The 27,757-nt window shown below is 37.7% G+C and overlaps 2 protein-coding genes across 2 annotated transcripts in view; both read left to right on the top strand.

Annotated features, from left to right (window-relative positions):
• LOC131799973 (uromodulin-like) overlaps window positions 1-27,757 on the top strand; it is a 58,270-nt gene that overhangs the window by 10,315 nt on the left and 20,198 nt on the right. The gene's annotated exons all lie outside the window — the stretch shown is intronic.
• On the top strand, window positions 25,418-26,736 carry LOC131781092 (polycystin-1-like protein 2). Its single transcript, XM_059097746.2, has 2 exons — window positions 25,418-26,149; window positions 26,476-26,736. Exons 1-2 carry the CDS (start codon window positions 25,418-25,420, stop codon window positions 26,734-26,736), a joined length of 993 nt encoding a protein of 330 aa, XP_058953729.2.

The following is a 27,757-nucleotide window of genomic DNA, read 5'->3' as shown; positions in this document are numbered from 1 at the left end:
GTTTTCCAAAGGAATGCTGGGATGTCGAATACTGCGGCCTAGATTTAAAAAGATCGTAGCGGACAAATCTAAACTTGAGCGAGATTTTCTCTCTTTTACAAGAGGAGAAAATGCAACCGGCCAATTAACGTGTACATTTAGGTAACGCCTCACTTGCGTATATCTTCAATTCTTCGTATGCGGTTAAAGTATTTTGAGGCATAATTTTAGGACCCACGGGGACTTCAACAAACGCTGGAACTTGGCTTGTATGCTCATTTCGAGCATGCATTTCGTTTCACGATAACAATTCAACAGTGTCATACACAATACTTTGAAGGTCCTATTTACGTAAGTTCAGGCTGCATTTCAGTATTGAATGAGTAAAAAAATCATGATTTAAAGAAATGAAACGCGTTATTTCATTTTATTATAACAGGATTAGGAAAGGTTATTGATTTTTTATAAAAAAATGAATGTTCTGAAAGAATATAAAAGGTGCAAGGTTTAAGTTCCCAAGTACAAAAATAAGGTGATTTTCGTCATTTACACATTTTTAAGGTAATTCAAGTAATACATACAATTTTGATTAAACTTCGCTTTCTAAGTACCCTAATTAAATATAACTCATTTTCAACAATAAAATATAGTGGTCGCCCAACTCGTTTTTACGTTTTGACGTTAAATTAACTTGTTTGGAAAAGTAGGTGTATTTTGGCGAATATTGAACCATACTTTAACCCTTTACAACCTGAGATCGGGATACATATTCTCCATACTGATCTCTATACATCTCCAATGGTATTGATGTGGAGAATTTGTTTAACAAGTTCGAGCTTTTCTGTTTGGGGATAATTTTCCTTATTCTCATGACCTTATATTTGATTCAACAGTGATACTGTAAGGAGAAATATGATGCCAATCACTCTCAGGGATTAAAGGGTTAAGAGCAACCGATACCGAGTAGAATTATATATATGTTATTTGCCGGCTGGGAGGTCCGTATGGTGAAAAACTGTGACCGAGGTCTTGAAAATACCAGCCAGTAAATGGTTGTTAAAATAGAGGTGATGCAAATTCAAGAGAGATGCCTCAAAGAAACATTTTCATTTCCGTAACGATAATTTAAAAGGCTTCCAAACAAACTTTGAAACATTATTTTTACAAGTATCTGTCACAATCTGACACCTGTCCAATTAGAGAGTGCGTTAGTAAAAAAAAAGCGTAAGAACATTTGAAAAACAACGGAACTAGTTTGGCAAGATTCAAAAACAGTCAACAATCTAACGGAAAGTATTATTCACTCTCATCGACGATTCATTCATGTACGAAGATTTACCTCTGTTCATTAAGTAAACGGCGAGGAAAGTAATCATGAGCAAATTCAATTTTTTTATTTTGAAGTTGTGAGAGTTTGCTCGTTTGTTTACTGCAATGGCGTGTGTAAATCTGGTCTTTCCTTCACAAAAACTAAATTCGAATGGCGCACTCCAACGAGACACAAGGGGATTTAATGCGGCCTTTTCTCAAAAAATTCTTTCAGTTTCTGTTGTGCAATTTACGGTAAAATATTCAAATTGAACGGACTTGGAAAGACTCACCGAGAGCGTATATGTGTTGTAGAACTTAAATTAAAACTTCGCTCGCTCTTTCACTGCGAGCAAATTGCTTGAGAAAATTCAGGTATTAAATGAATGAAAGTTCCATCGTTCAGTTTAACTGTAACCAAATACCTCACGTTTTAACTTTCTAGGTACTTTTTGTGAACGATTAAAATTAATTGCAGACGGGTTTTAGGCCGCTTGTCAACCAACGTAAAGACACTATCGTTTATACAAATTCATTCTGAAACCAATATTTTTCTGTCAACCAAAGTGATTTGAGAAAAGAGAGGATTCATAAGTTATTCATCGGCTTGAGGTAGTGACCGACGTGTTTGGTTAAAATACTGCCCAGCCGGAAACACAAGATATATTTACGAAAAATGGCAACGAAAGTTTGTATGTACTTGGCGACTCACGAAAGCGTTACTGTGGCCCGTGGGCAGAGATAGGAATATAATGGCCGGGTAAGGAACCAATCAGATTGCAAGATTCGTTACCGTGCCCTCTCGAAAAAAAATAAAAATAATTATTAGACGAGGTTTTTGTTATATCCAGAATAATCAAGGTCGAGGTGTGGGTTATCTGCCGAAGCCGGAGGCTGAAGCTGATAACTCCCGAAACTGGAAAATGCATGGTTTTTTCCCCCTTCACTTATGCAGTACTCAAAATTTATAATGATAAAAGAACAGAGAGCAGTCCAATTCCGTCTGTAATCATACGAGTGATAACAAAATCGGACGACCACGCAGCGAAAGTAAGATTTGTTTATCATGAGTGTGATTACAGACTGAATTGGAAGACATGAAGGCTTATTACCAATTAATCATAAAAATTACAATTTCCGAGAAAAGAAGAAAAGCCAAGTTATAAAAGAATGGGAAAATTTTGCCTCATTGAAAAACAGGAAGTCAAACACATGAGAAACTTTCCCAAAGAAATGAGTCATCAGTTTTAGATTACCAGTAAAGTTTGTCACTAATCTCTGTGCGAAATGAAAATTACTAGGAGAATTTCCAAGAGACCGGCATACGGGACTCGAGGTTTCCTCAACATTTTTTGTTACCTTACCTAAAATCTAAACTATAAAACAAAATGTGTTACTGTTCGTTTGCATTTACCACTGTTTAGAGCTTGAAGTCAGACGGAATAATTTAGCTCGGTTAAAAGGTCGACGTCGGCTACGATAAATTCCCATCAGATGGAAAATAAACAACAAAGTGCACTCCTCTTTAGTTTCTCTATAGTTCGTGATAGCATTATTTAATCAAGAAACGAGACAGAACGCTTTTCTTAGATTAGAGCTACAGTATTTGAAGTTTGCATTTGATACTCATCAGGGACCCTCCCACACTTGTAGAATGTTTCGCCGGAAATTGATGGAAGGTTTTTTCTTTTATTTCGAGCCGCCATGGAGGTGTTTAGTTTTATTTTATACTGTGGAAGCGGAAAGAAGCGCTTTAATCTGGCTCAGACTTGAGCTGCACTAGTTGAATCACAGTTCGGAAGAAACCTGTAAAACAGGCACGCAACTCATCACGCACTAAAGAGGTAGCGGCATTCAAAAAGGAAGTTGTTTGTTGCTTGTTACTTGTTACCACTTATCATTCAGTCAAAAACCAGTTCCAGAAAAGTTATTTGACTCCTATTTAAAGTCCACCTAGGCGTTACATAAAATTTTGTTAGCGAGAAAACGAATTTTTTTTCATAACACTGGTAAAATTGGATACCTATCGAAATCGATTGCATGCGTGATTGCAGGATAAGTCATGTATAAATTTGCCAGTATATCGAGGGCTGAAAAAATGTCGAAATTCTCCAGCGAACAAAGCGCGGTCTACATGGTGCGCAGTCTGCGTTTTATTATGACCGCTTTCCCATGCTTTCTACGCAATTTGCTCGAACGTCAGGAAATACTTTGTCTCACAGAACATGGAGCTACTTTCTCTTCGATCAACTTCTTGAGGCGTACTTAATGCTCGGGTTATGATGAACATGCTTGCGATAGGTTTTTTTTTTCCGTTATGCTGGAAACTGAAGAATCAATCTCTTCTCAATCCACGAGCTGTGATCGTGGGTCCTGGCAATTTGAGGTTACAGGCACGCTGTGGTATGGAATTGTGTGATTATATAATTTTGCTATGAAAGTTATCTCACTGTAACATTTAATGGTATTAAGATTACATTAGATAATTTTGCTCAAGCTTTCAATGGTGCATGGTTATTCTTACCAATGCTAAACATTGATATAGGGAATTGGTCAAAAGATATGTGAGTTTTTCAAAGGTTGGAATTTGGAAAAGCAAGGATCCTCCTTTAATTAGGACTGAAGTTACTGTGGGGCCCTCCTATTTTAATTCATGTTTTTACTTTGACCTCCTCCCCGTTTAATGTTTAAGGCACATAGATAAAAAGAGAATATTTTTTTTGTATTTTAACGCATAAAAGTTAAATTAACTGGCGTCTACGTAATGCACAAGACAAGAATATAAATGCTTTGGCTTTATAGGTAAAATAATTAAAAGGAGAGTTGTACAGATCATATCCTACTTTTTATCCTCCTCTGGATGTTTGCTCAAATAACATAGCCACCATTAGTCTCATTCACTGTCACTGTCTGCTTAGCTTGTGGAAAGATGATAACTTCTGTATTTTTTAAAATGAAGAAAGGAAAGCCTGCCCTCTTACCACATATAGCTCTTTTTTGCATGAGCAAATTATTATTTTAAAGTAGTACCGTAAGATTAAAATTAATGGCAGACCCAGGGCTGTGGTTTGCCACCAATGCAAAAAAAAATTTCAATACTTGAGTTAGAACAATCATAAAAACTTTGATTGTGAAACGGTCAAAATTAATTTTCTTTGTAACGATACTGCGTTGTTTTGAAGTCAATTAATGAATCAGTTATAATTAATCGCCTGGGAAAGGAATCAGGGGGCTTAGAAGGGGATAACATGATTTTCGTGGGGAACTGAGAGCGATCAGTCTCACTAACTGAGTATAAAGGTTCGGACCATACAAACGCGATTGTTAACTGCCAATGAGGGACCATCATAAGAATATCACAGAGCCCTATGGAAGGATTAGGTAAATTTTATCCGAACTCCTTCCCCCTCCCCCACCCCCTCCAGACCGGTCTCTAACACTGAGCTATAAACTGAAGGACACTTTTTGTCTCTTTGAGAGGAAATTTTTCACGCATTTGTTTCCTGTGCGCGCCTTCCTTTGAGCTTCATTTATTTAATGGATAAATGGTAATTTCCTCCGTCAGTGCAGTTGATGGAATATTCTATAAGGCTTCCGGCGGCTAAAATACTGAATTACAAAAGACAACTACCTTTAACTACTTTATTAACTTATTATTTGCGCTGTTAGAAAATGTAAAATAATATAGTTATTTCGACATAGTTAATTTCTTGTTTTGATGAAGCAAACAATGGCTCCGCACCAGGTAGAAGAAAAAGTCTTAAGCCTCATTGGTCCTTTTATGAAGAAAAAAAAATAGTGGTGATATATGTCAGTGAGATATTACCTCCTTCAAAAGAGTTTTAATAAGTTACACAATCTGTCGCGCTAGCGTTGTTATCAAGTCAAGAACTTTTTAACATAAGCATACCGGCATCTGCCAGAGGCAACTTCTGTATATCATACGCTTGAAGAATTGGACGATGAGTGGGCTTCAATCTGGTAAAATGTTCACAGCCCTGTTTTTACACGGTGCGCTGAGTAAGTACAAATGATGCTCTACTACATCTTGTGGTTATACTATAGAAATGTTCAGCAAATAATGACTGGTTAGATATAGATATATATTTCGGTATTAGAACATCCTGTAGCTCCAAGCGAAATCCAACCGGAGAGAAGATGATTTTATCGGTGGCTTCTATCGGGCTCTCTCATCCAAACAAAGTGAACTCCGGTAATTTGAGTTCTTAAAGTTTTATAGTACTTGGAAAGTATTTCAAACTTTTCACGGTGGCTAACGTTTTCAACTCAGTTGTTAACACTAAATTATCTGTTATACTCTCCCACCGACGCAACACCACAGTCTCTTTTAAAACTTACCCCCTTTATTCATGTCCAGAATAAGCTACCAGGATTGAGGAAGGTGTACGAGGGAATAGGCTCGTTCGTTTGTGTCATTAATTTTCTAAACGTTCCTGTTGCCAATGTTTTGAGGAGGTTTGGTAGTCAGGGCAAGGTAACTGAGGATTTTAGCAGGCCAGCAAATTTAGGGGAAATATTCAAAGGGAAAGTGACTTTTTTTTAAACCTGAAACCTTTCATCCTTAAAGTCATACTTGTGCCTGGTAACTCATTCTTATTCTGATAAACTAGTTTTAAGATGATGCAATATTTTATTACATGAATTTGATGCATACCCTGTGCGCCAAACTTTAATGACCATACTTTTAGGGCCACGAACAATCCCTACACATAGTAAAATGTTTGTGAAGGAAAGAAAATTTGGTTGAAAATTAGAATTTGGCGTGGGCCGGATAAACAAGATTCCTTGGAAAAGAAATGTGTACTAACGAAAAATCCTCTCAAACTTTTTCACAACACCTGCTTGTACCTGTACGGCACGTAGTAACGTCATTCGAAGTAGTCACGACTTCCGTTTTAATGTTGAAAACATATGCGTATGCATATTTCCTATAAACCTGAAGTTCAAGCCTGTAATGACTTCAAAACTTTGATGTACACCTCAAAAGGAGAACAAATAAATTTCCGTGCAAAAGTATTTACCTTCTAGATATACTTTTGATATTGTTTCTTTCACCTTAGCGTTTCTTACCGTTCTTCCCACAATTTTCTCGTATTGTTTCTATGTAAATGTTTTAGAGCTTTAGTCAGTATCTCATTAGCATTTTTACAATTGATTAAAGAAGCGCATGATAAAAATTTAATTCTTCAGCTTGAAAATGACCGTTGCGCGATCGAAACGTCGTTACTCATTAATGTTTATTTCTTTTTAATAAAATTGTCTACAAATGTAAGTTTTAGTTTTTTAAGATGCAAAATGATTTGGAAACAGATAACCACAATAAAACAGCTTTTGTAGTTTTAAAATTTCAATGATAGTTATTGTTCACTATTGTTGTGTCTTAATTGATGTTTACTGCAAAACCTGTCAGAAGTATTAATTATGGAGGGTTTTAGGAACACAATCGCATAGTTCTCTACCTCTGAAGTTACTGTGACCAGATAAATACACAGACACCAAGTAAGATCTCTTTAGCGAAAAAACGAATTAAGTTCGTCGACTAAAACTTATTTAGACGTTTCGCTTGAACAATCTTGCACGAAAAGAACTGGGAGTTACATTCGTGCTAATTTTATAAAAACGCTACATAGAAAACTATAATTGTGGTAAATAGAAGGCAAGTTTGGAGAAGGACTTTTTACAATGGATGCCGTCAGCGACAGTTCAGCTTGTGACGGGTTTATTTTTTATTTCCCTTTTAATTAACTCCCTACTTCCTCGACTATTTTTATCGGCTTCAGTTGTTGAATGTTCTTCTCTAAACGGACGCCAATTATAGAATTCCACCCCTTCAATGGTTCCCCAACGGCACTCTCTTGCCATGGAATAATACAACGCAACTTGCAAAATTTTGGCATCGAATAAGGTGTATAAATTTACAGTTATCTGTTCCGAGAAGCGACAATTTTGAACTATTTGAACATACAAGTAAATGTCTAATCCATACGTTTGACCTCTCGATGATGAAAATGACTGAATTATCTTCAAATGTCAGCGGCGGTGGGAAATTTCGGAAAAACACAGCTATGGGGCACTAATATTTGCTTTGTTCCAAGCATTTGAAGCTATATGAAGTCGTTGCCTAAAGGAATCGGCGCCCATTCCGGTTACTTCGAGGCACAGTTACAAACCGACTATAAGCCGGATAATGTTTTGGCCTTTTTTCACCGCAATTTCTTATCATTTCCATATTAGTTTTGAGCTTCAATTAAACAAAATAAAAGGAAAGAGATAGATAACAGATTAAAGCTGTTTTGCGTATTATTCTTCAATTAATACTTTTTGCAGCACACAACCGCTATCAACATCTTTGGTTGAAAACGTTTTCTCTCTTTGCTGGTAGTGCTCGACTCTATGAACAATAGAGACTGTCTCTTTTGCTTTCCTCCTTCTATTTTTCTGTTTTTCATATGTCTTGAATAGGCAGAACAGCAACAACTGGGAAATTTCTCCTGGTATTTTAAATCATTTTATTAATCCTTCAGCGCCGGTTTAACTAGTATCTAGTTGTTCCATGTACGTTTGGTGTTTACCATACAGAGATCACTTTTACTCCCTTTTTCCATATTTATGGGGCAGAATTTCACTTGAAAATCAATTTCGTTTTGATTAAGGATACGGCAAGCCTTCGAGAGCTAATGGTTTGTATTTTTTATTGAGTTATTTTTTTCATGAAAACAAATAACTCTACGTTAACGTGTAGAGTGGTATGTTGCTTGCACTAATCAGACTGCTGCATTAGAATATTTATCTCGCACCAATCAGATTGCCGCATTATAGGGTATGTATTTCGCACCAATCAGATTGCTACATTAGGGTATGTGTCTCTCATCAATCATACACAGCATTCGGATATCTTGTAACAGTCGTGTTGTTTGAGTTTTGTTCTTGCAAATGATGACACGGAATCAGGAGGGCCGTGCACAAAGAATGACGTCAACCGGAAATTTTGGGCTGATTTGATAAATGTAATGATTGTGGCCTTCGCAAGAGCTTCGTCGATTGAGGTCGAGATTTATCGGGTTATGAAAGGTTCGCATTTAATCTTTTTGTACCATTTTAAAGTTAAAACGTGTTTTTCCCGCTCCCCTTATTACACCGCACGCTAATCCGTCATGTGCTATGGGAACAACGTCCAAAGTCCAATCAGAACATACCCAATCATTGCACTACGTGAACATTAGGAGATTTTTGAATTTGTCACGTAATTCTCCCGCGCTTTGAATTTTTCTACGAATAAAATTCGACTCTGGCTACCTTGGATTTAACCCCATCGCGTGTTAATACCTTGTAAACAACCTGCATTTTAACACCTTTTTCACGCACAGAGGGCAATAACCAATCAAGGAGCTCTCTTTGAAATGTTATCCTTTTATCTTGTTCAGTGTATCTTCACTAATTCGAGATCGCAATATATTTTTGGTAAGGGAACAACGGTTTGCTTTTCGTGGTTGAATTACGTAGAATTATGTTTTTGAGAACTAACTGTAGACGAATAATTTTGATTTTCTCTCTGTTAGAGGAACGGTTGTAAGCGTAGTCTCTTTCGCATATAGTCTCCTTACGCAACGCGCTCATTCTCCATTTGAGCAAATGAAATCCAGGACGTCGTGCGAGAAGGTCAAACAACGGCTGCAAAGGAGACTACAGTAAGCAAGGCACTGATGCATTTTATTGTTGCTCAGAAGTATTAAGACAGTAGAGACAAAATACCTGTGTGAGCTTAGATAAATTAGATTTTTCTGTCTCTTAAAGTAAAGTAATGCGATATTTTCGTTCTTTTGAAAGTTACGAAAATATTGGGAACACAAAGTGTCCCATCTCGACCTACCCAGCTAAAAAAGTTACTATGCATGCTACGCGTGCCTATGTTTTATTTAACGTCATTTTAGCATTTCTATTTCAATGATAGTTTCCAATAAAAAGTTGTTGTTAATATCAAGACGCTCCTGAGTAATTCTCAAAAACGTATTATTTAACCGAGTTCTTTAACCCAACAAAATGTGAGTAGTCAATAATAACATGTCACCAGAAATAACTCCCGAGGTGCTTTGTGAAGCAAAACATTCGGTTGTCTGTGAGACTGCGGATGGCGGATGCAGATGACGGATGGGAAAATGCGGATGGAAAAATGCAGATAGAAAGTGTGGACTGAAAAAAAATACAAAAATTTAGAAGCGTCGCCCGAATGAGTTGAAACAGCGTTTTCTGATTCTTCTTAATGGTACTGTGTCTTTAACCAAACAAAAAGGGAAAAATGACATGCTGTTTAACACTGAATGTTGCCCTTACCGGTGGCTCCGGTAATCCGTTCTAAATAATCTAGAAAAAAGTTACATGTATTTTAGATCATTGAAAAGATAGAGTCACAAGCATCATTTCCGTTTCATTATACCTCTTGGGTGGCAAACACTCAAACACCTTTTCGACAAGGTGAGCCCATGGAGGGAGAACTGCTCCATTGTCGCAGGAACTTTGTCTGCCTTGCCTCGAGAAAATCGACTTTAGAAGGGATTGCCAGGTCAAATCGCGTCCTTGATATGTCTGGTATTGGATGCCATCCATTAGTTTTTCCGGCATGGTCTGAGCTCTGACCACTTATGTGCGGTGTCGCCAATCACGCCAATATCGCTTTTAGTTTGCCCTTTAACAGTGTGCAAACCTTTCATTTTTTAAAATCTCAATATGGCCCCAAAGGGACAAATTTTTGTTATCAGTTTTCCGCTTTTTTATTCAAGGTCCGAAGGACCTGAGTCTTTGGCCAGGCCGCAGAGCGGTAGGCAATGCGGGTGAAAGCCCGAGGGGGCAGGATTACAACCAGAAGCCTTATGCCAGGCCCCGAAGGGGCAATCATCATTCTCACTCACCCCGATTCTTTCAGTAGCAAGTGTCTTTCTCTCGCCAGCTGGATTGTACTATAAAAGAAAAGAGTTGATAGCACTCGTTGATAAATCAAAACCAGCACAGCGAAGTGAAACACAGCAAAACACTCAAGGCCGGCCCTACTGGGCCTTAATAACCGCTCTGCGGCCTGCCTCTTGGGGGCTTCCTGTAGGAGTAAAGTCAATGAATTAATTTTTTTTTCTGTTTACTGAATAAAATGTCTGATTAAGCTTGTGAAAAAATTGACCGATTGAGCTTCCTTGCTGGAATTGGATGGGTTGCAAAGAAAGTCATCTAAGAACCGATAACTTCTGATCAGAGTTTAAATCTCATGAACTACGTGAAGTTCACTGTCGTGGTCGCTGCATCAATCTCGCCAAAACGATATCTTAAAGAACAAAAGATTTTGCCATCTTAAAAATGTTCAACCGATTTACAATGAATGCAATTGAGTTAGTAGCAGTCTGCGCAATCATTGAGACTACCTTAATATTTTATCTCAGTGATATGGATAAAGAGCCAGAGAATCCTAGCCCTAGAGGGGGTTGGCCGCGGAACGGCAAGCCTCTGGCCAGGCTCCGAAGGGGCGGAACTTCGTCAAAAGTTCATGATGGATACTTGTTGTTGATTTTGAAAATAGTGTTGAAGATAAAAAAAAAAAAAAAAAAAAAAAAAAAAAAAGAAAAGCTTAGCAACAAAGATCGGTGGAGCGCTCATTAATGCGACTGCCTTCGTTGGTGGGAGCTATCACGCAAAATATTTGATTGGAGAATAGAATAGTGTTAATAACTTTCCGATTTCTACAAGCCGAGTGTTCAACAACAACAAGGTGAAATGATCTATGTCGGAGGAATGGCTTTGGCTTTGGGATTGGTTACCGCTCTGTGGACTGGCTGAAGGCTTGCCAGTCGTTTCTTGTGAGCTATAATAAATTGGACAGAAAACTTTCGAGAGTTTGTTATAGTTCTAAAGGCTTTTGGAAGGGATTGCTAGCCGTAAAGAAGTTGGCTCAAGAAGCCGGAGTGACTGAAGATGAAGAAAAGCTTTAGTTGGTGAGGCAGACCATCTGGCATATTTATTTACTTGCCCCAAAACATATTCCGAGACCAACTCTTGATGTTGCATCTCCAAACGCAGTTTATCAAGCTGGTCTTCTTTTCCTTTATCATGACAGGCTTTCGAGAGGTAAGAAAGTCTTCAAATATGCGTCAACAGTTGTTGATGTTGCAAGCAGATTCAAGGCTGCTGGTGCAATAATGAAAAACTTATCAACTTAACTGCAACTCCTGCAACAGAGGTAGAATTCCTGTAAGAGAATTGCACAAACATAGTTGGAGATCTTTTTCATGAAGGACTGCTCTCAGACTGTCATACTCTTCTAATTCTAATTTAAAAAGAAAAAGAACAAATCAAGGCACACCACGACGTCTTCATAGGAAGATACAACATTGATACTGATCCTGTCGAATGGTTGAATTTATCTAAATTAGTTCTAAATACCGAAGATTGATAAGTTAATATATCAAATTTTTTGGAAAAATTATGACGAGAGTTTTGCGCTGGTCTCAGTGAGTAGCTGTAAAATATGATATTTCTTGGCAATGCAAAGCCAAGGACAAAAAATTGGTCCGGGCTTGACTCAAAACACTTTTTTATACCTTGTTTTGTATTGTCCCAAAAATGTCATTTTTCTAATACATTTTTTAAACATATTTTTTTCCATCCACACTTTTCTATCCACATTTTCCATCAGCATCTGCCATCCGCAGTCAGCTGGTCGTCGTTTTATAGACACCCATCCTGGGTGAAGAAACATCCTGGTTCTTCAATTTCAATCATGTACACATCTGATTTCTGTTGCACATTGAGATCTTTGCTATTTGTCTGCGCTTAAAACTAGACTATGAATGGCGAAAGATAAAAAGAGGGAAGAGTCCTTTGGTGAAAGTAAGAAAAGAATCCTGTCTGTAAGCACAAGAATTAAGGAAACTCGATGCGGAATAGTTGAAGAAACTCACCGAAACGGATAAGGGTTCGTGGTTGAAGCGACGAGCACTCGATCAGCAACCTTTAACGAGTTCTATCGAAGTGTGCTTAGGCCGCTTTTAAGTTGAAAAAAATAAAAGACATGAAATCGAAATGGCCGGCCAGCGGGTTATTTAACTAAGTTCTGGTGCGGAAAACTGCTACCGGCAAAATATGTTTTTGCTGACAGTCTCCTGAGACACCGCGGGACACCTCTGTGTTTGTATTGGCGTTCGGCATTGCATTACGAATTCCAGCCTAAAGGTTCGCTTAGAGCCATCGGATGAAGCTTTATTCAAATAACCGTTAGAGCTTTTTTAAGTTATTGACACTAAGGTTAGATGACTTCTGACTGTTCGCCAAGTTGGACGTCATAGACAATTAAAACATATTTCTCTTTTAAATTAATCTTCTTAATACCCGAAAGCAAACTTTATACTTATCGCATTGCTCTTCTTTTAGTTTAGTAACACATAAGAATATGGAAAATCCTCACAAAATTTTAGAGACCAACCGCACAAGATTCATTATTTGAGCGGTCAGATTTGATACCTGATTAATTCACTCAAAGAAACATCATCCGTTTCAAATTGTTGCGTCTCAGTCTGTTTACGATTACATCGAGCTAGAACTAAACTTTTCCTTTTTTTCTGGATGTCGCATTTATATGCTTTTCATTTATTAATAGTTTGTTTGCACTGTGAATAGCCCATTTAAAAACTTTTTCGGAGGGACATTTGCCAATGTCTACCTTATCCTTAAAAATGTTTTCTACATGGAACAAGTTTTGTTAAGCTGGTTGGTAAATTGCGGAGATGCTCCATTTTCTAAAATTTATCCGTCAGTTCCCTTGGGCAGGTAATAGAAGCCTCGGGTGGACGTAAAAGTGCATGTAACAAATAAAATGCATCAATACTAGTCTAACTCGAAATCTAATAAACTTTTTTATTGTTTCAAATTTTATCTTTGAGATAACAATCAATTGATCCGCTCATTTTTTCTTCTACAGTCATCCTTCATGTGATGATGGAATTGCCAGGAACAGGTGTAGTAGAGTAATTCCAATGAAATGTTTATGTACCTGAAAATGAACTAGAAAAAAAATATAATATCTGACTGATTTATCATAATAGTTAGTCATAGACTTCCTGTTAGAATTACATCGGATTGTAATTCAAAACGTAAGTTGGAAAACAAGACAAAGAATAACAGTGCTATCAACCTGATATCACCAATTTCCACTCGTAAAATCTAGCCTAATTCTAATTTTTGTTTCAGTGAGGTTTAGGGTTTTGATGCCTATTTTTTGTTATCAAAATTAATAATAAAAAAATACTTTCTCGTCTTCATCACTATCGTTATCACTGTTGTCATAAACATATATATTTTTTGGGTTTATTTATTTATTCATTAGTTTTTTTTCACAGAGTGCCTAGCAACCTGTTTCAAAAACTCCTCTTACATATTTTCCAAAAGCGGAAGAGATTGGTATAATAACAGGATTGTCTGTATCGTCCAGGGAGGTAACTTAGTGTCCATCGAAACTGAAGAAAAATGGCAGTTTATTAATTATGAGATTCGAAAGCGCGGTACTTGGAACTCTAGTACGTGGCACATTGGTTTAAGGAAGAGAGACGGGGTTTGGACTTGGGAGAGTGGAGAACAACTGAATGTTTCGAAATGGCAATATCTTGAGCCAGATCCTCACGACAGTTACGCGGAAATATCCGAGAATGGAGGCGTCTTTAATGGTATCTCTAAGTGTGATGATAAAGCTTATATCTGCGAGATGCCCGGAGGTAAGATCACATTCCAACCATAAACTACATTATGTGCTGAAACATTACTCTTACACTTTTGTCATGAAAATTACTCTTGCCTCTGAAATTAAAAATATTGTGCACAGAATATGCTCAGCTCACCCAACATGTGCGTTTGAGCGATGAAGGAACTTTTAAGCGCGCATTAGCAGTTGAACTCAATGCCCTTGCCATATCACTTTAGAGTTGCCATTTTTGCATCGCCTGCAGCTGGAATAACAGCGATCGAAATTGTACATTTCACAACTTTTGTCAAGTGGGCTGCGATTGGGATAATCTAGTCAACGGAATTTTCCTTCCCCACAAGTTACAAGGTGTGTTCACTGGGGTCAGTGAGCTTATGCATTTTGTTTTGAACATGACACATTGAAGTATTTCTATATTTTGTGTGAGGGTGGGTGCGCATGTGTATTTCTTGTATGAGTCAGGGATAAATATGTTATTCACCGGCCGGGGGGGGGTTCGTATTGGGTAAGACTGTGCCTAAGGTCTTGAGTACCGCTACTTAAGAAAGAGTGTACAGTTTTCCCCAATACGGACTGACCTAGGCTGGTGAATAACAATTTTTTTTTTAAACTTCACGAAATGTTTTCCAAAAGGACCCTAATGATTGAGGGTTGTAATTACGGCAAAGATCCACCGTGAAATGAACAATTTTCGAGCGAGTAAATGGTAGTTGAAACAGACTTAGGTAATGCAAATGAAAGAGAGGCTTCACCGAAACATGTTTATTTGTATAAGGAAAAGGGTGATTTAGAAGGCTTCCAAAGAGACTTCAAAACATTTTTTTACAAGTATCTGTCACACTCTGACACCTGTCAGTAAGAGAGCACGTAAGAAAAAAAGCGCACGCACGCTTTAAAAAAGAAAAAAAAAAACAACAACAACTGCACTGGTTTGGCAAACTAACTTAAGTTAAATGACTGTCGCGACAATTTTTTTTTCAAAAGCAGTCAATGATCCTAGGGAAAGTATTACTTCCAACGACTTTTGATGAACGAAGTACAACTCTGCTTAGTCAGTAAATGGAAAGTAATTGTAAGCAAATTTAAATCTATGTTTTGAAGTTGTGGGAGTTTGCTCGTTTGTTTGGTCCAATCGCGTCGTTAAATCTGGTCTTTAATCAAAAAGTGAATTTTTAATGCAGCTTTTTCTCGTTGAATTCCTTCGTTTTCTGTTGCGAAATTTACGGTAGAAATGTCCAAACTTACCGAAAGCTCATTTGAAGTATAGAACTGAACACTTCGTTCACTGTTTTTAATGGACAAATTGTTTGAGAGAATTCAGATAAATATGAATAAAGTTCCTTAATTAGTTCAATTTAAACACATACGTTACGTTCTAACTTTCCGAGTTACTTCTAGTGAAGGTTTAGGTTAATTACAAGCGGTTTTTAGGCCGCGTGTCAACCCATTTAATGACATTTGCTGATAAAATTAATTTCAAAACCATGTTTTTTCGCTGGTAACCAAAGTGATTCTAGGAAGAGAGAAAGAAGGGATTAATAATAAGTTATTAATCGGCTTGATTTGCCTTGAAATGAATTGCTTAAAAATACTGCCCAGCTGGCAAAACGAAAATCCGGAGCGTATTAAGAACCCATAAGATTGCAGAATTCGTTACCGTGCCCTCTGAGAAAAACAAATAGTAAATACTTTTCTTTCGAGAGAGGTTGTCGGAAGTGCAAACAATAACCCCGAAAGGTATTGCAGGTAGCTTTCAGGTCGTAGTTAGACGACCTCAGGATTTCAGGGAAATCAGGCATCACGGGTTGGATGAGCCTATTTAATTTACAAGACTGACTTCAAAATCTAAAAACGAAAAAAACGAAAAACGAAAAACAAGAACCTACCCTAATTAATTTATCTTTACTTTTTATTTCCATATTGATTACCGTTTCACATATAATCTTTTGAGATTGTCGCGTACACTTTAAATTTTTGCTCTTTTTTCCTACAACCTTTTCCATATCAACTGTATACAATTAACTGTGTATCTCCAGTTGCACATTCTTGGGAACTTACTTGAAGTCTGTCCAGATTTTTTTTTTGGGGGGGGGGGGGGGAAGTTGGTGTCAGCTCCACGAGGAACTAGTTAATATTCAAAAACTCAACTACCAAAATTACACGAACTCACAGATACTCTTAGCTGATGTGTAGTTAATAATTCAGAAAGACAGGTCAGAGATAGTTATGAAAGATGTATTGTATTAACTGACACTGATTAAACTGTTTTCCATCTCATTTGTTTTTTTTTCTTTATTGTCATTGTGATTATAACCTTTTTATGCTACCATCATTATTAGAATTATTACTTTGTTTATCATCATTATGATAATTAGTATTTTTGTTTTCCTTTTCATCATTTTGTAGAATGGCAAAATGTAACTTTTCAAAACTCTTGGTATATATTTTCGGCGTATGGAAGATACTGGCTCTGGAACAGAGTCACCTGCCAAAACCAAGGAGGGGATCTAGTTTCCATTGAAACCGAAGAGGAATGGAGTTTCATCAATGACGAGATTCAAAGGCGAAATAATATCCACTCTGACATTAAATGGAGTATTGGTTTAACCAAGGGGGCCGCGAATTGGACCTGGGTGAGTGGAAGACCGCTGACTATTTGCAAATGGGGACAAGGGGAGCCAAGTGCTGAACACGAAGCGGCATTCATGTACAAGCTGTCTAGTAATGGCGAACGGGGCGTGTTTGGTAGTGGTGTTAGCAATGTTACAATTTGGGAAAAGTGGCACGCTTATATTTGTGAGATTTCCATGGGTAAGTTTTTTTTGTTGTTGCATGTTTTTGTTGTTTCTGGTAATATTATTTTGAGTAAACTAGAGGGCACCAGAGGCGCTTAGGAGCATTAAAAAAAATTCTTTGCTAAAGTTTGTGATACTCACAACAGAATTTATGTAAATCCTCTGACAGTCAGAATCAAGTTTGCAGTTACCTTTGCGTAAATGAAAATATGTTTGAAACAATCTCAATGAACGTTTTTTACGATAAAAATGTCTAACTTTCAATCCTGTGTGCAGAGGAAAGTTAAAGATGGTTCTGTTTCCATCACTATTGTTAAGAGTAACAAAAGTTATAAGACTTTTAATCATCTGTTATTTTCATGTAGTTGATTTATCCTTTCGATTGAACAAAATGATGGTGAATACTAATTGAAAAGAATCATTAGTCTGATAGTCACCAGAAGGCGTATATACATTTCTTGTTTAAAAAATAGTCAATACTGAGTTGGAATTTAATTGATGCTCTGCTTACCAAAAAGATGAACATAGGCATGCAAAAGCTATTATTTTGGCCGGGAGGGTTGAGATGGGACATTTTGTGTTCCTAACGCTTTCAGCTTTCTGACAGAAAAAGAGCATAACTTTTAAAATAACGAAAATATCGCATAACTTCACCTTAGATAAGAAAAAAAAAAAACTTAATTTATTTGAACTCACACAGGTATTTTGTGGTCTATTGTCTCTATTATCTGCAAAAATCCAAGCAAATATAAAATTAATCGATGCCACGCTTACCGTTGTCTCCCTTTTGGTCTCGTCACACAATGCGGTCACCCAGTATTTTGGAAAATATTTGAACATGTGCTAATAGGAAAGCCGTACAATTTTGAAAGGGCTCGATTAACATCTCATTCTAATCGAAGATTTCTATTATCACCCATCTTTAGCATCGGCATCATCATCACCATCGCCATCGCCATCACCATCGCTACTGTCATCGCCAACGCCGTTGTCATCACCAACGCCGATGCAAATTTCAACTACAGCTCTAATAACAACATCTTATAGTAAGTATTAATAACAAAACCAATAAGAACGTATGTCGTAACACTGACAAGGAATAATACTATATTCTACATACTTTATACTATATACTATGTAATATGTACTCTGTAATGTATTCTATACAGTACATAATATATACTATATACTAGATACTTAGGTTTAGTACCTAGCTGTCATGTTATGAGGAAAGCCGTAAAACAGTGAAAGGGCTCAATTAACATCTCGTTCTAATCGAAGATTTCCATCGTTATCCATCTTTAGCATCGGCATCAGCATCGCCATCGCTACTGTCATCGCCGACGCCATCGTCATCACCAACACCGACGCAAATTTCGACTTCAGCCCCAATAAAAACATCTTATAGTAAGTATTAATAACAAAATCAGTAAGAACGTATGTCGTAGCACTGACAAGGAATGATACTATATACTACACACTATATACTTTATACTATATACTATATACTTTATACTCTATACTATATAATATATAATGTATACTATATACCCATACACTCACCTGGTTGTCATGGCCTAGCCCGCAGCCTGCACAGGGTGGCCCATACCTATGAAGTTTAGTAGTAGCCCATCAAGGCGAGAAAATTTGGTTTGGTGTGTTTCCGTATGACCTACCGTCCAAGGTACTACTTTTAGCATGCGCAGGCAACCGTATTGTGGGCTCAAATTTTGGCTATTACGTAGGTAAAAGGGAAATGGAATAGGTAATGCGCAAGGGCGGTTGCAAGCTTAGTTCGGAGAGACCGTAAACTAGCAGGCAGGCGTCTGTTATTCTTTGCATATTCGAACACATTTAAGTTTTAAGAAAGTTCTGGGATAAAATTAAGCTTTCTTCTGGACTTGAGAGAAGACAATTCATTTCCTGGAATGTGTCAAATTACTAGAGTGGACTTCTCAGATGTCAGCTAGTAAAACATTGCTTCTGAAATTTTACTGACTTAAAGATACTATAAATAGATGGTTGCAAGAAAAAGCACACAACATCAAAAAAATCACACTGAAGTGTCTATACAAACATTTGTTCTTATTGGTGATTGGCCTGTGATATTTTTGCGGTTTTTCCTATTCATCTTCAGGTTAGTTAGATTTTGGATTTTACATTCAAACTGGGTTGGGTTTATTAATTGCTTATGTTTCATCATGGTTTGTTTGTATGAAAAGGTAATTTTAGTTTAGGCTGAGATATGTTTTTGAAGCAACATCCTTATGAACTTCCATTCAAAATGGAATGCTTCGATAACTTTCTTCATTTCTCTTTGATACTACACCATATAATGTTTCTGGAGCACATCTGAAGGAAGCAGGTTGTAAAAAAGTTTTATTCACTTCAGAATTTGTATAAGTCGTGCGAACTACAGGTCTCTACGAAATCTTCATGAGTACGAGTTTTGTCAACATTAAAGCCTTACATGCATGCGCACGGGTACATGTAGGTGTTGTGAAAAGCTGTTAAATGCAGCGAACATTTCGCTTGGATTTTCCGCTAAAGTAAACTGTATGAGTATATACTTATTTTTTAAATCTTATTTTTCCAGCCCATCATGAATTCTAATTTTTCAACCAAATTTTATATTCTTTGAATATATTTAAATCTCCTTGTCATTAGTTATTAACCAGTTTTTTGTGCATTGAAAGCACGATTTGGCGCCCAAAAGGTGTCCCCAGTAAGCGCGCGGCCAAAACGATCATGTTATATCGTTGTGACGTCGGCAACTTTATTGGGGAAGGAGAAACCTAGAAGAAAGGACGAACGTACTGCATGGCCAGAGCGCCAAATGATGTCAGCTACAAGAATGATACATACCCGTATATACCGGGTAGTTTTTATACATTACCTTCCAAAGGATGTAACTGTATGGCCAATTGGACGCGTTTCAATCGTCGACATCGGGGAGATTTTACTCTTCAATGACGTCGGCCTTATGCTCCGTATCGGCTTCGAAGACGGCTGTTACGAACGCATAAGCTAAAAAGAATGCTGATTAAGGAGCCTGTTCCCACACCGTAAACGATTGTTCAACACTCTTTTCGGCTGACATGTCGCAAGCGAAGAATGCTGAGCTCCTTATTGTTGTTTGTTTCACGCGCTTGAGATGTACTGTCACTCCTTGTCCTTCCACATGACTATCACGTGGAAGGACTAGGAGCGTTTATAAATCCTATGAAAATCCTGCCATTTGTAGTTTCCATCGTATTTTGTTACCAGAAATACATAATTTGTAACAAAATTCAAGTCTTTTCCTGAATTGACCGATATCCTGTTATGTAAACAGTGCGAAACCTCTGGCAGATACCAGCTTGTATAAACACAAGCTCGATGGGGCCGTGTATTCTCCTAACCTTAGTTTCCCAAAATTCATCACACAAGCCATCAATTCCCCCTACCTTCAAGAAACTAAAAGTAACAACAGTAGCAATGGAAATGTAATAACAGCACTGCAACGAGATAAATAGAGAAACACAAATTTTATTGAATTAGATGATAGCGAATCCAAGTGATTTGTGAAAGTCGATGCACATTTGCCTTTGAGCGAAATGGGCCATGTGGAAATGCTGTATTTAAACTAAAGAAGTTTTTCCTATTAAAACCCAAATTTGGGATTAACTTAAATCAGATGACCGTAAACTCACTCGTTTTCCTTTTGACCGGCTCGACGACGATAGCTTCCCGATCTGCCTTTGCAATCTCTAAGGAAAGGAGCAACTTGCGTTGAAATTGCCCGACGACTTCTCGCCGAAAAATCATCGTGCCTCGTGCCAAAGCTGATTCTTTTGCTAGAAGTTAGCTTTTGGTTTGCTGAGGAAGTACTTTACATCAATGAAACTCTAAAGCACTGATCAAACCTTCGCCACACTCAGTGCGGAGGAATAAAATGTCAACAGAGACGAACACAGCTAACCATTCTTTGAAAAAATTTCGCCATAGCAAACAAAACACAAACGCAACAAACTAAAATTCAGTAACAGGAGTTTTTTGTTCTAATCTTGACCTGAACACCGCAAGCGAGAAACCGTCTTTGTCAGTCTTCGTCGAAATCTTCGTTTGATGCACGCGGTTCTCCTTCGTAGGGCTGAACCGTACTCGCAACTTCCATTTCTTCTTTATTACTTGGGTACGCTGCATCAAAACTCTCGGTAGAGCTTGCTGAAGGTAGGTATACGTCGCTATCTGACATTATTTCAAAAGTATTTCGATGCCGATCGATAAAAAATTACAAGAGATGTGAGAGATTTGTGATTGTCAACGGAGAATCTTCACAGTTTTCTACGTCATCACCCGCTAGCTCGTTACCAGTCCACGGGACACTTTCACGACTTAGTTTTGAAGTTTGAAATTTTTTAAATTTTTCCTTCCATCGGAATTGATTTGTACATACGATAAGCTATATGGTGTAGGGGTTGGGACTACCGTCAAACCTAAGTTTTATGTACAGGTTACGCATGAAATCTACAGATTTCATGAAGCATCCGATTCTTCCTGAAACTATATTATAAGAATGAGTATATAACAGAGAAAGTCGCCTTTTTCGTAACTAAGTTAAGTTTGTTTGTTTGATTTATTGATTTATTTTAACAACGTTATTTTAGATGCGGAGTTAAGCAAAAGAAAACCCGACCTTGTGGCGGTCATTTCCGGGGGCGCAGAAGTAACAAGAGGACTCCAGAAAAACATCACACTGAATGCCTCACTATCGTATGACCCAGAAGTTGCACATGGCAACCAATCAGGAATGAAATTCACCTGGCATTATGGCATAATCATAGCTAATCACTCCAGCAAACAAGCGGACGCGAAAGGGGAGAAAGATTTCTTTACGGCCGTGAACGAGTCAGCCATCCATTATTTCGGAAAAGCATCTGGCGAACAAATTTCCTTAAACACCGAAGCTTTGTCTCTTAATCAGACCTACATAATTAAATTGTTAGTGACCAAGGACAGTCGTATTTCCACCTTTTATCAAGTTGTTCATTTGATAAAAGGAGACCCCCCAGAAATATATCAAAGGTTAGGGGTCTACTTTGTTTTTTTCTGTTATTGAGTTTGTTTGGTTTGTTTTTAATGTTGTTTTTGTTGCCATCTTTAATACCTATATTTGTTCTTTACCTTGCTATTGCTCATTATTTTCACTACTGTTGCTTCTGTCGTCCATTTCTACCTGTTTTGTTTCTGGTTTCGTTAATTTTCGTTGTTTCTGCCGCCGTCTTTTTTTTTTTATAATTTGTGGTTGCTACTAATGATATATTTATGGTTAACATTTTCGTTCTGGTTGTTACTGTTGTTGTAGCTTCGTTAACAGTCATTCATATCAATGTTTAATTGCAGCCACTACTGCAGCTGTTCTTTTTAGATGCATGCTCTCACCAAATAACGGAAGCTCAAAACCCTTTCTTCACTGAGTGTTCGCCAAATCTTTTTTGCTTCTTTTTAGATGTTTCTTTAACTGCCACACTAAAGTGAGTCCCTCGGTCAAACTTAGCATCGAATCACAATGCCGCGGATTACAGTGCTCTAAAATATCTTCCTATGAGTGGATGCTCTACCAGCAATTTAAGCAAAACATGTCCTTTACCTGGCAAAGGAAACATAATCTACGACTCATCACAAGTACACCGCTGAATTCAAGTGACATTGTTATCAAAGAAGGTTCCCTTACTAGTGGAAATAAGTACCGCTTGGCACTAATAATTACAACTACGGACGGTTTAAAGGGAATGAATGCTTACGATTTCGTTATAGCGATACCTCCTACAGGGGGGAACTGTTCGATCACTCCGCCAAGCGGCATCTCACTGAAGACTGATTTCAATCTGAGCTGTAGCAACTGGGAAAGTGACAACACCCCTCTGACCTACCAGTTTCAATACAGACTAGAGAACGGTCTGTACAATGTGTTGTATCGTGGCGTTAACAACACCATAAGAACCTCTTGGATACCGCCTGGGAACAATGCAGATAACTTTACTGTCAAGTTTAACGCTACAGTGACTGACAATTTTGGAATTTCTGCTTTCCCAATCCCTTTGACAGTTCATGTAGGTCGCTAACCATTAATTTAATGTCTAGCATGAAAGGATGTGAGAATATTTCAATTTCTTTTGGTCCCTATTAGATATAGATTAGTTATAGTCATAGATACTCGCTTTTGACTGTTGCAGATCAAGCCATCTCAGAAAGAAAGACCCGATGCTATCACAAACTTTCTAATGGCAAATGAAAGTTTATTCGATGAATTCATCAGGAGCGGAAACCTGAGGAAAGCGGCACTAATAGCAAACTCTGTCCTGCTATCCGTTTCACAAGAAACCTCAATTGAATTGCAGGAGAGATACAAGGTACTTTTAAAACCCAACTTGTTACTTAAAAAGTGAAATAAAACTAGTTCGTTATGATCATATCCAAAAAGCAAAGAGCGTACTAAGAGCCAAACATACAAAAAAAGGAATAGATAATTTGTAATTAAAAAAGAAGATAACAAAAGAAATCAAATTCCGAAGAACAGAAAAATTTAATACACTAAATACAGGAACATATTTTTGAGAAAAATGGAGGCTTACGTGTTTAATATCTGATATTTTTGCAGCGCGAGAGTCTTGGCTTCAATGTCACTCAGATGTTCATTTTCCATTGTTAATTCTCGCGGGTTGAGAGTGTGAGCAAACAATTTTCTTTCGTTGTAACGAGTGAAGAACGAATTAAATTTTAAACGAATACTTACAACGTTTTGAAAGTGAGGTTTGAAATCACTAGGCATTCCTTCGTTTCAGCTTGGTGTTTTGATGCATTTAGACCAATCATGCGCTTGCAAACATCATTTTGATGGGTTTTAATTAGCAATTTTTAGTGGGAAACCTGATACGTTGCGTCTAAATATGCCTTTAGATGTGTTATCTTTGGAACGATCCTCCTTATGCGGGATACGGTCTGTTTGCTTAATTCTTTACTGGCTAAAATAACATTAAGCTGATATGTTTATCATTGTTCAAGGTTATGAACTACATCCTTGAAAGCTTTTCCTCCTTGGAAGCGAGAACTTTCTCCGAACTGCTTCAAAGTTCATCAGTTATCGGTTCTGCCCTTCAGGTTTTGGAGAAAGTGCCCCACCAGTCTCTGGTAGGTTAATCCCGTCATGTTGATTGGGGCTTGAAAAGCTATGGTTGTTACGTCAAGTTTTCATACCATGACATTATTTAACCAGAAAGGCTCAAGAAACAATAGCAATGACAACAACTGCAAAGTACTCACTTTAACTACTTAACCACAAATTATTCCTACAAAGGTAAAAGGAAATAAATCTGAAAGTAAGCATCTCCATTTATATTCATTTGCACTCCACAGAATATCTCCTTATCTGCTATCAGTTCAATGACGTCACTCCTGTGGTCTCTCGCCCAGGAAAAAGACGTAGCAGACATACAGCTGACAACCCAATCAGCAGAAAACTTGGCTTTGTGTCTAAATTACGCTCTGAAGGCGGCAGCAGTGATTGCATCAGAGGACTTCAAGTCAAGTTTTCAACAACAGGTGCTGTAATGAAAATTTAGGTGGTGTCGTAAAGTCTAAATTAAATAGACTTTTAAAACTTATTTATGCATGCAAGCATAATTGTTAGAATTTCTTCATTGGCGAATGGTCCATTGCAGATTGCTATTAACTTCACCGTTATTCTCTTCGTCATTCAGATTTTGGAACTTTGTTTGTTTGTTTGTTTCAAGCTTGCGAAAATCCATAACTTGCTTATATTCTCTGTTTATTTTATGCAATTTCTACAGGGTAAGATATTGGTGAAGATTTCAATGAAGGCCCTCGAGAAAGTTGCAGACTCAGTGTTGGCCCTGACAGTGCCTGATGAAAGAACAATACCAATCACAGTAGAACAACTATCCATGACACTCGGAAGATATAGCATCCAGAGACTCTCAGGACTGGAAATAAAAGCAGGAAAAGGCCAGTTTATCTTACCGTCTAATGGCCAATTGTTACTCTCTGGAGTAAACATAACAAGTTTCGTAGATGTTCAGGTAGGTATTCACGCCCTACAGGAAAATTTCAATCCAAGTTTTATTTCAGCAGATACCGACCCCAGTCAAGTTAAAGTAACACATTGGGTACCTTAAAAGTTTCCTATTACCTTCAGCAATCATATTTCTTGTCTTGCTTTTGGCATGTTCGACTCTGGCACTTGGAACGGCAAAAAGAGTCGAATAAAGCTTGATTTTCTTAACATCTCCTTAAATAAACCTTACAACTGAGTTGATAACAGGATCAGATCTCCTACTAGCCATTTTCGTCGTTTTACATTCTGGTTTCAAAAAATTGGCAATGAAAATATTTCATATTAAGAGACCACGTAAATATTAATTTATTTTTTTTTGTTTTAAAAATATATTTTCAGTTTTATTTTGCCCTTGACTTATGATAACTTATGATTAGTAGTGACACCGAATACTTTGTTTGTGTTCAGTTTGGAAGTCCACCAATAAAATCAAACAAGTAAAATTTTCAATCGTTCTTCTTTTAGATGCTGTCATTTTCTTTTAACCCTTACACTTGGGATAGTTCAAAGGAGCGAGTTGACTCTGATGTTGTAACCCTGCAGCTGAAAAACAACAAAGGAGAGCTAATTAAAGTATCAAATCTCTCGGAAGACATCGTCATCATTACACCTTTGAAACCTGGGAAAAACTTTACGGAAAAGGCAAAGTATTTCACAAGGAATGACAATTTACTTTTTCATGAGATAGAGGTTAGATTTGGAAACACCTTGCTGATGATGGAAATCAACCCTCAAGCGCCAAACGTATATCTGTTTGCATATATGCGTTTTGGTCAGCGGCCAACATCTCAAGACTACGACCTCAATGCCACTATCTCTCATGACGAAAAGTGTGTTTGGATGCTAAGTGCACATGACAAAAGTGAAGGACAAACGGTCTGCTCCTTGAATCCTCATGCACCGATACAAGTACTTGCTGAGCGTCCCGGGAAATACTTTCTTGGCTTAAAAAATTACAACGCCACAGTGAATTTATCTCACAAAAGAGATAAAAGGTCTTGTCTTGGAGGAAGGCGAAGAAAGCGTTCCTGCGTCGAAGTCAAAGATCCACCACCCACCCCACCCCAGGGTGAAAATGTCTCTGTGATGCCAGTTTATGATTCCACAACAGACCAGAAGTACACTCTGAAGGTGGTCTTAGGTAGTTGTGTTTACTGGTCAGAAAAGTTTGACAAGTGGAAATCATCTGGCTGTCGGGTAAGTGAAAAATTATATAACGATCTTCGGGACAATCTGTTTTCTAAATTTAACATTGTATTTGACACAGTTCAGATACTTGGAGGTTTCCTGAGTAATATTTGCAAAATTACTGTGCGATTGTAATAATCTTTACTCATTAGGTTCGTTATTGCATTCAGGCTAATCTTTGATAAGAGAACATTTTCAGACAAAAGTCGAATCGATTTGATAACCAGCCGGGGCTAATCAGCGCCTTAAAACAGAAAACATACAATGTGATTAATGGTGACAGCCAAAATGATTATTTTTCTTAATAATATCTTCCTTGCGTTTTATAATGCCAGGTTTTAGCAGAATTAGATGGATTCTTAAATTGTAGCTGTAGCCACCTGACATCATTTGGGGGAAGTCTTTCAGTTGAACCGAATCCTATTGACTTCGACAAGGTTCTAGTCGAGTTCCAGCAGTTACCAGAAACTGGAAATGTCGCTGTAATTGTGGCTATTGCGGTGGTTTTATTGTGTTATACAACTACGTTTGTTATCGTAAGGAAATTCGACAAAGAAGACGCGAAAAATGTAAGTGTCGACCCGGATATTGCTTAGGACCATTGTTTTCACGGGACATGCCCTTTCACTCTCAAACTCCGATTGTCAATTCTCCCCTCCAGCTGTTATAAATTTTCTTGTAAAATAAGTAATGACCATTTGCTAATAGTGGAGCTCGCAGTGCGTAGCCCGATAATTATACAAAATAGCAGTAACCCATCAAGCCGAAAAAATTTGGATGTAAACCGTACGACCGTACAAGGTGCTTCTTTTAACATGCGCGGTCAAATGAACCGCGGGCAACACCACGGCTTTGTTCAGTAGTCCAGTGGTCAGTGCACTGGGCTCAGAGTCGGACGACCCGGGTTCTAGTCCTGGCCGGGGCAAGACGTTGAGACGTGCGGGAGAAAAAGATGCGAGCTCCGCTTTTAGGCTTGGCTAAATCTATATATTATATCAAGATACCAACTTCTACTTGATAAGTCTGAATATCCTCATGACCTGTTTCCTGAATAATAGGCAGATGTTTGTTGGAGAAATTACATGTTGATCACTTCTAGGGGTTAAAGGGCTAGGAGGAAAAGGCTTTAATGTTGACGACATTATTCGCTTTTAAGGTTTGTTGAGATCGAGATTTTAACTTTTAAACGCGTTTAACATATCCTAAAAAAAAATTAAAATTTAAAAGTGAAGTGACAGTCAATTAAATTAAACCGTTTTCAGGGTTTACCATGATTGTTTTTTTCGGAAAGGGACAAGAAAGCGAATTAAGAATATACATTAGCTAGCCGTGTGAATAGTTCATGCTTTTTTACGTTTTTCTAGAGGAAATTACCAATCCAACTTCCATCATCATCTTCAAGTAGCACATATGAGTATATTATAGTGATTACTACTGGGGCTTGGAAAAACTCAGGCACGACTGCTCATGTAGCTTTGGAGATATACGGTTCTGAAGGAAAGAGTGGCATTCTTCAGCTTAGCCAAGAAGAGCCTGCTGCAGTTGATGTGTTATTCTCTCGAGGTAATTCAGATGTTTTTGTACTTTATGTTACCAAATCACTTGGTTCGATTCAAA

Source organism: Pocillopora verrucosa, chromosome 5 (assembly GCF_036669915.1).
Source record: "Pocillopora verrucosa isolate sample1 chromosome 5, ASM3666991v2, whole genome shotgun sequence".
In the NCBI taxonomy this organism is placed as follows: Eukaryota; Metazoa; Cnidaria; class Anthozoa; order Scleractinia; family Pocilloporidae; genus Pocillopora; species Pocillopora verrucosa.
This window is presented reverse-complemented; position numbering and strand designations above follow the sequence as displayed.

Coding starts and splice junctions, on each gene's coding strand:
- LOC131781092 (XM_059097746.2), top strand. CDS start 25,418: ATGCTGTCATTTTCTTTTAACCCTTACACTTGGGATAGTTCAAAGGAG. Junction 26,150..26,475: donor GGAAATCATCTGGCTGTCGG/GTAAGTGAAAAA, acceptor TTATAATGCCAG/GTTTTAGCAGAATTAGATGG.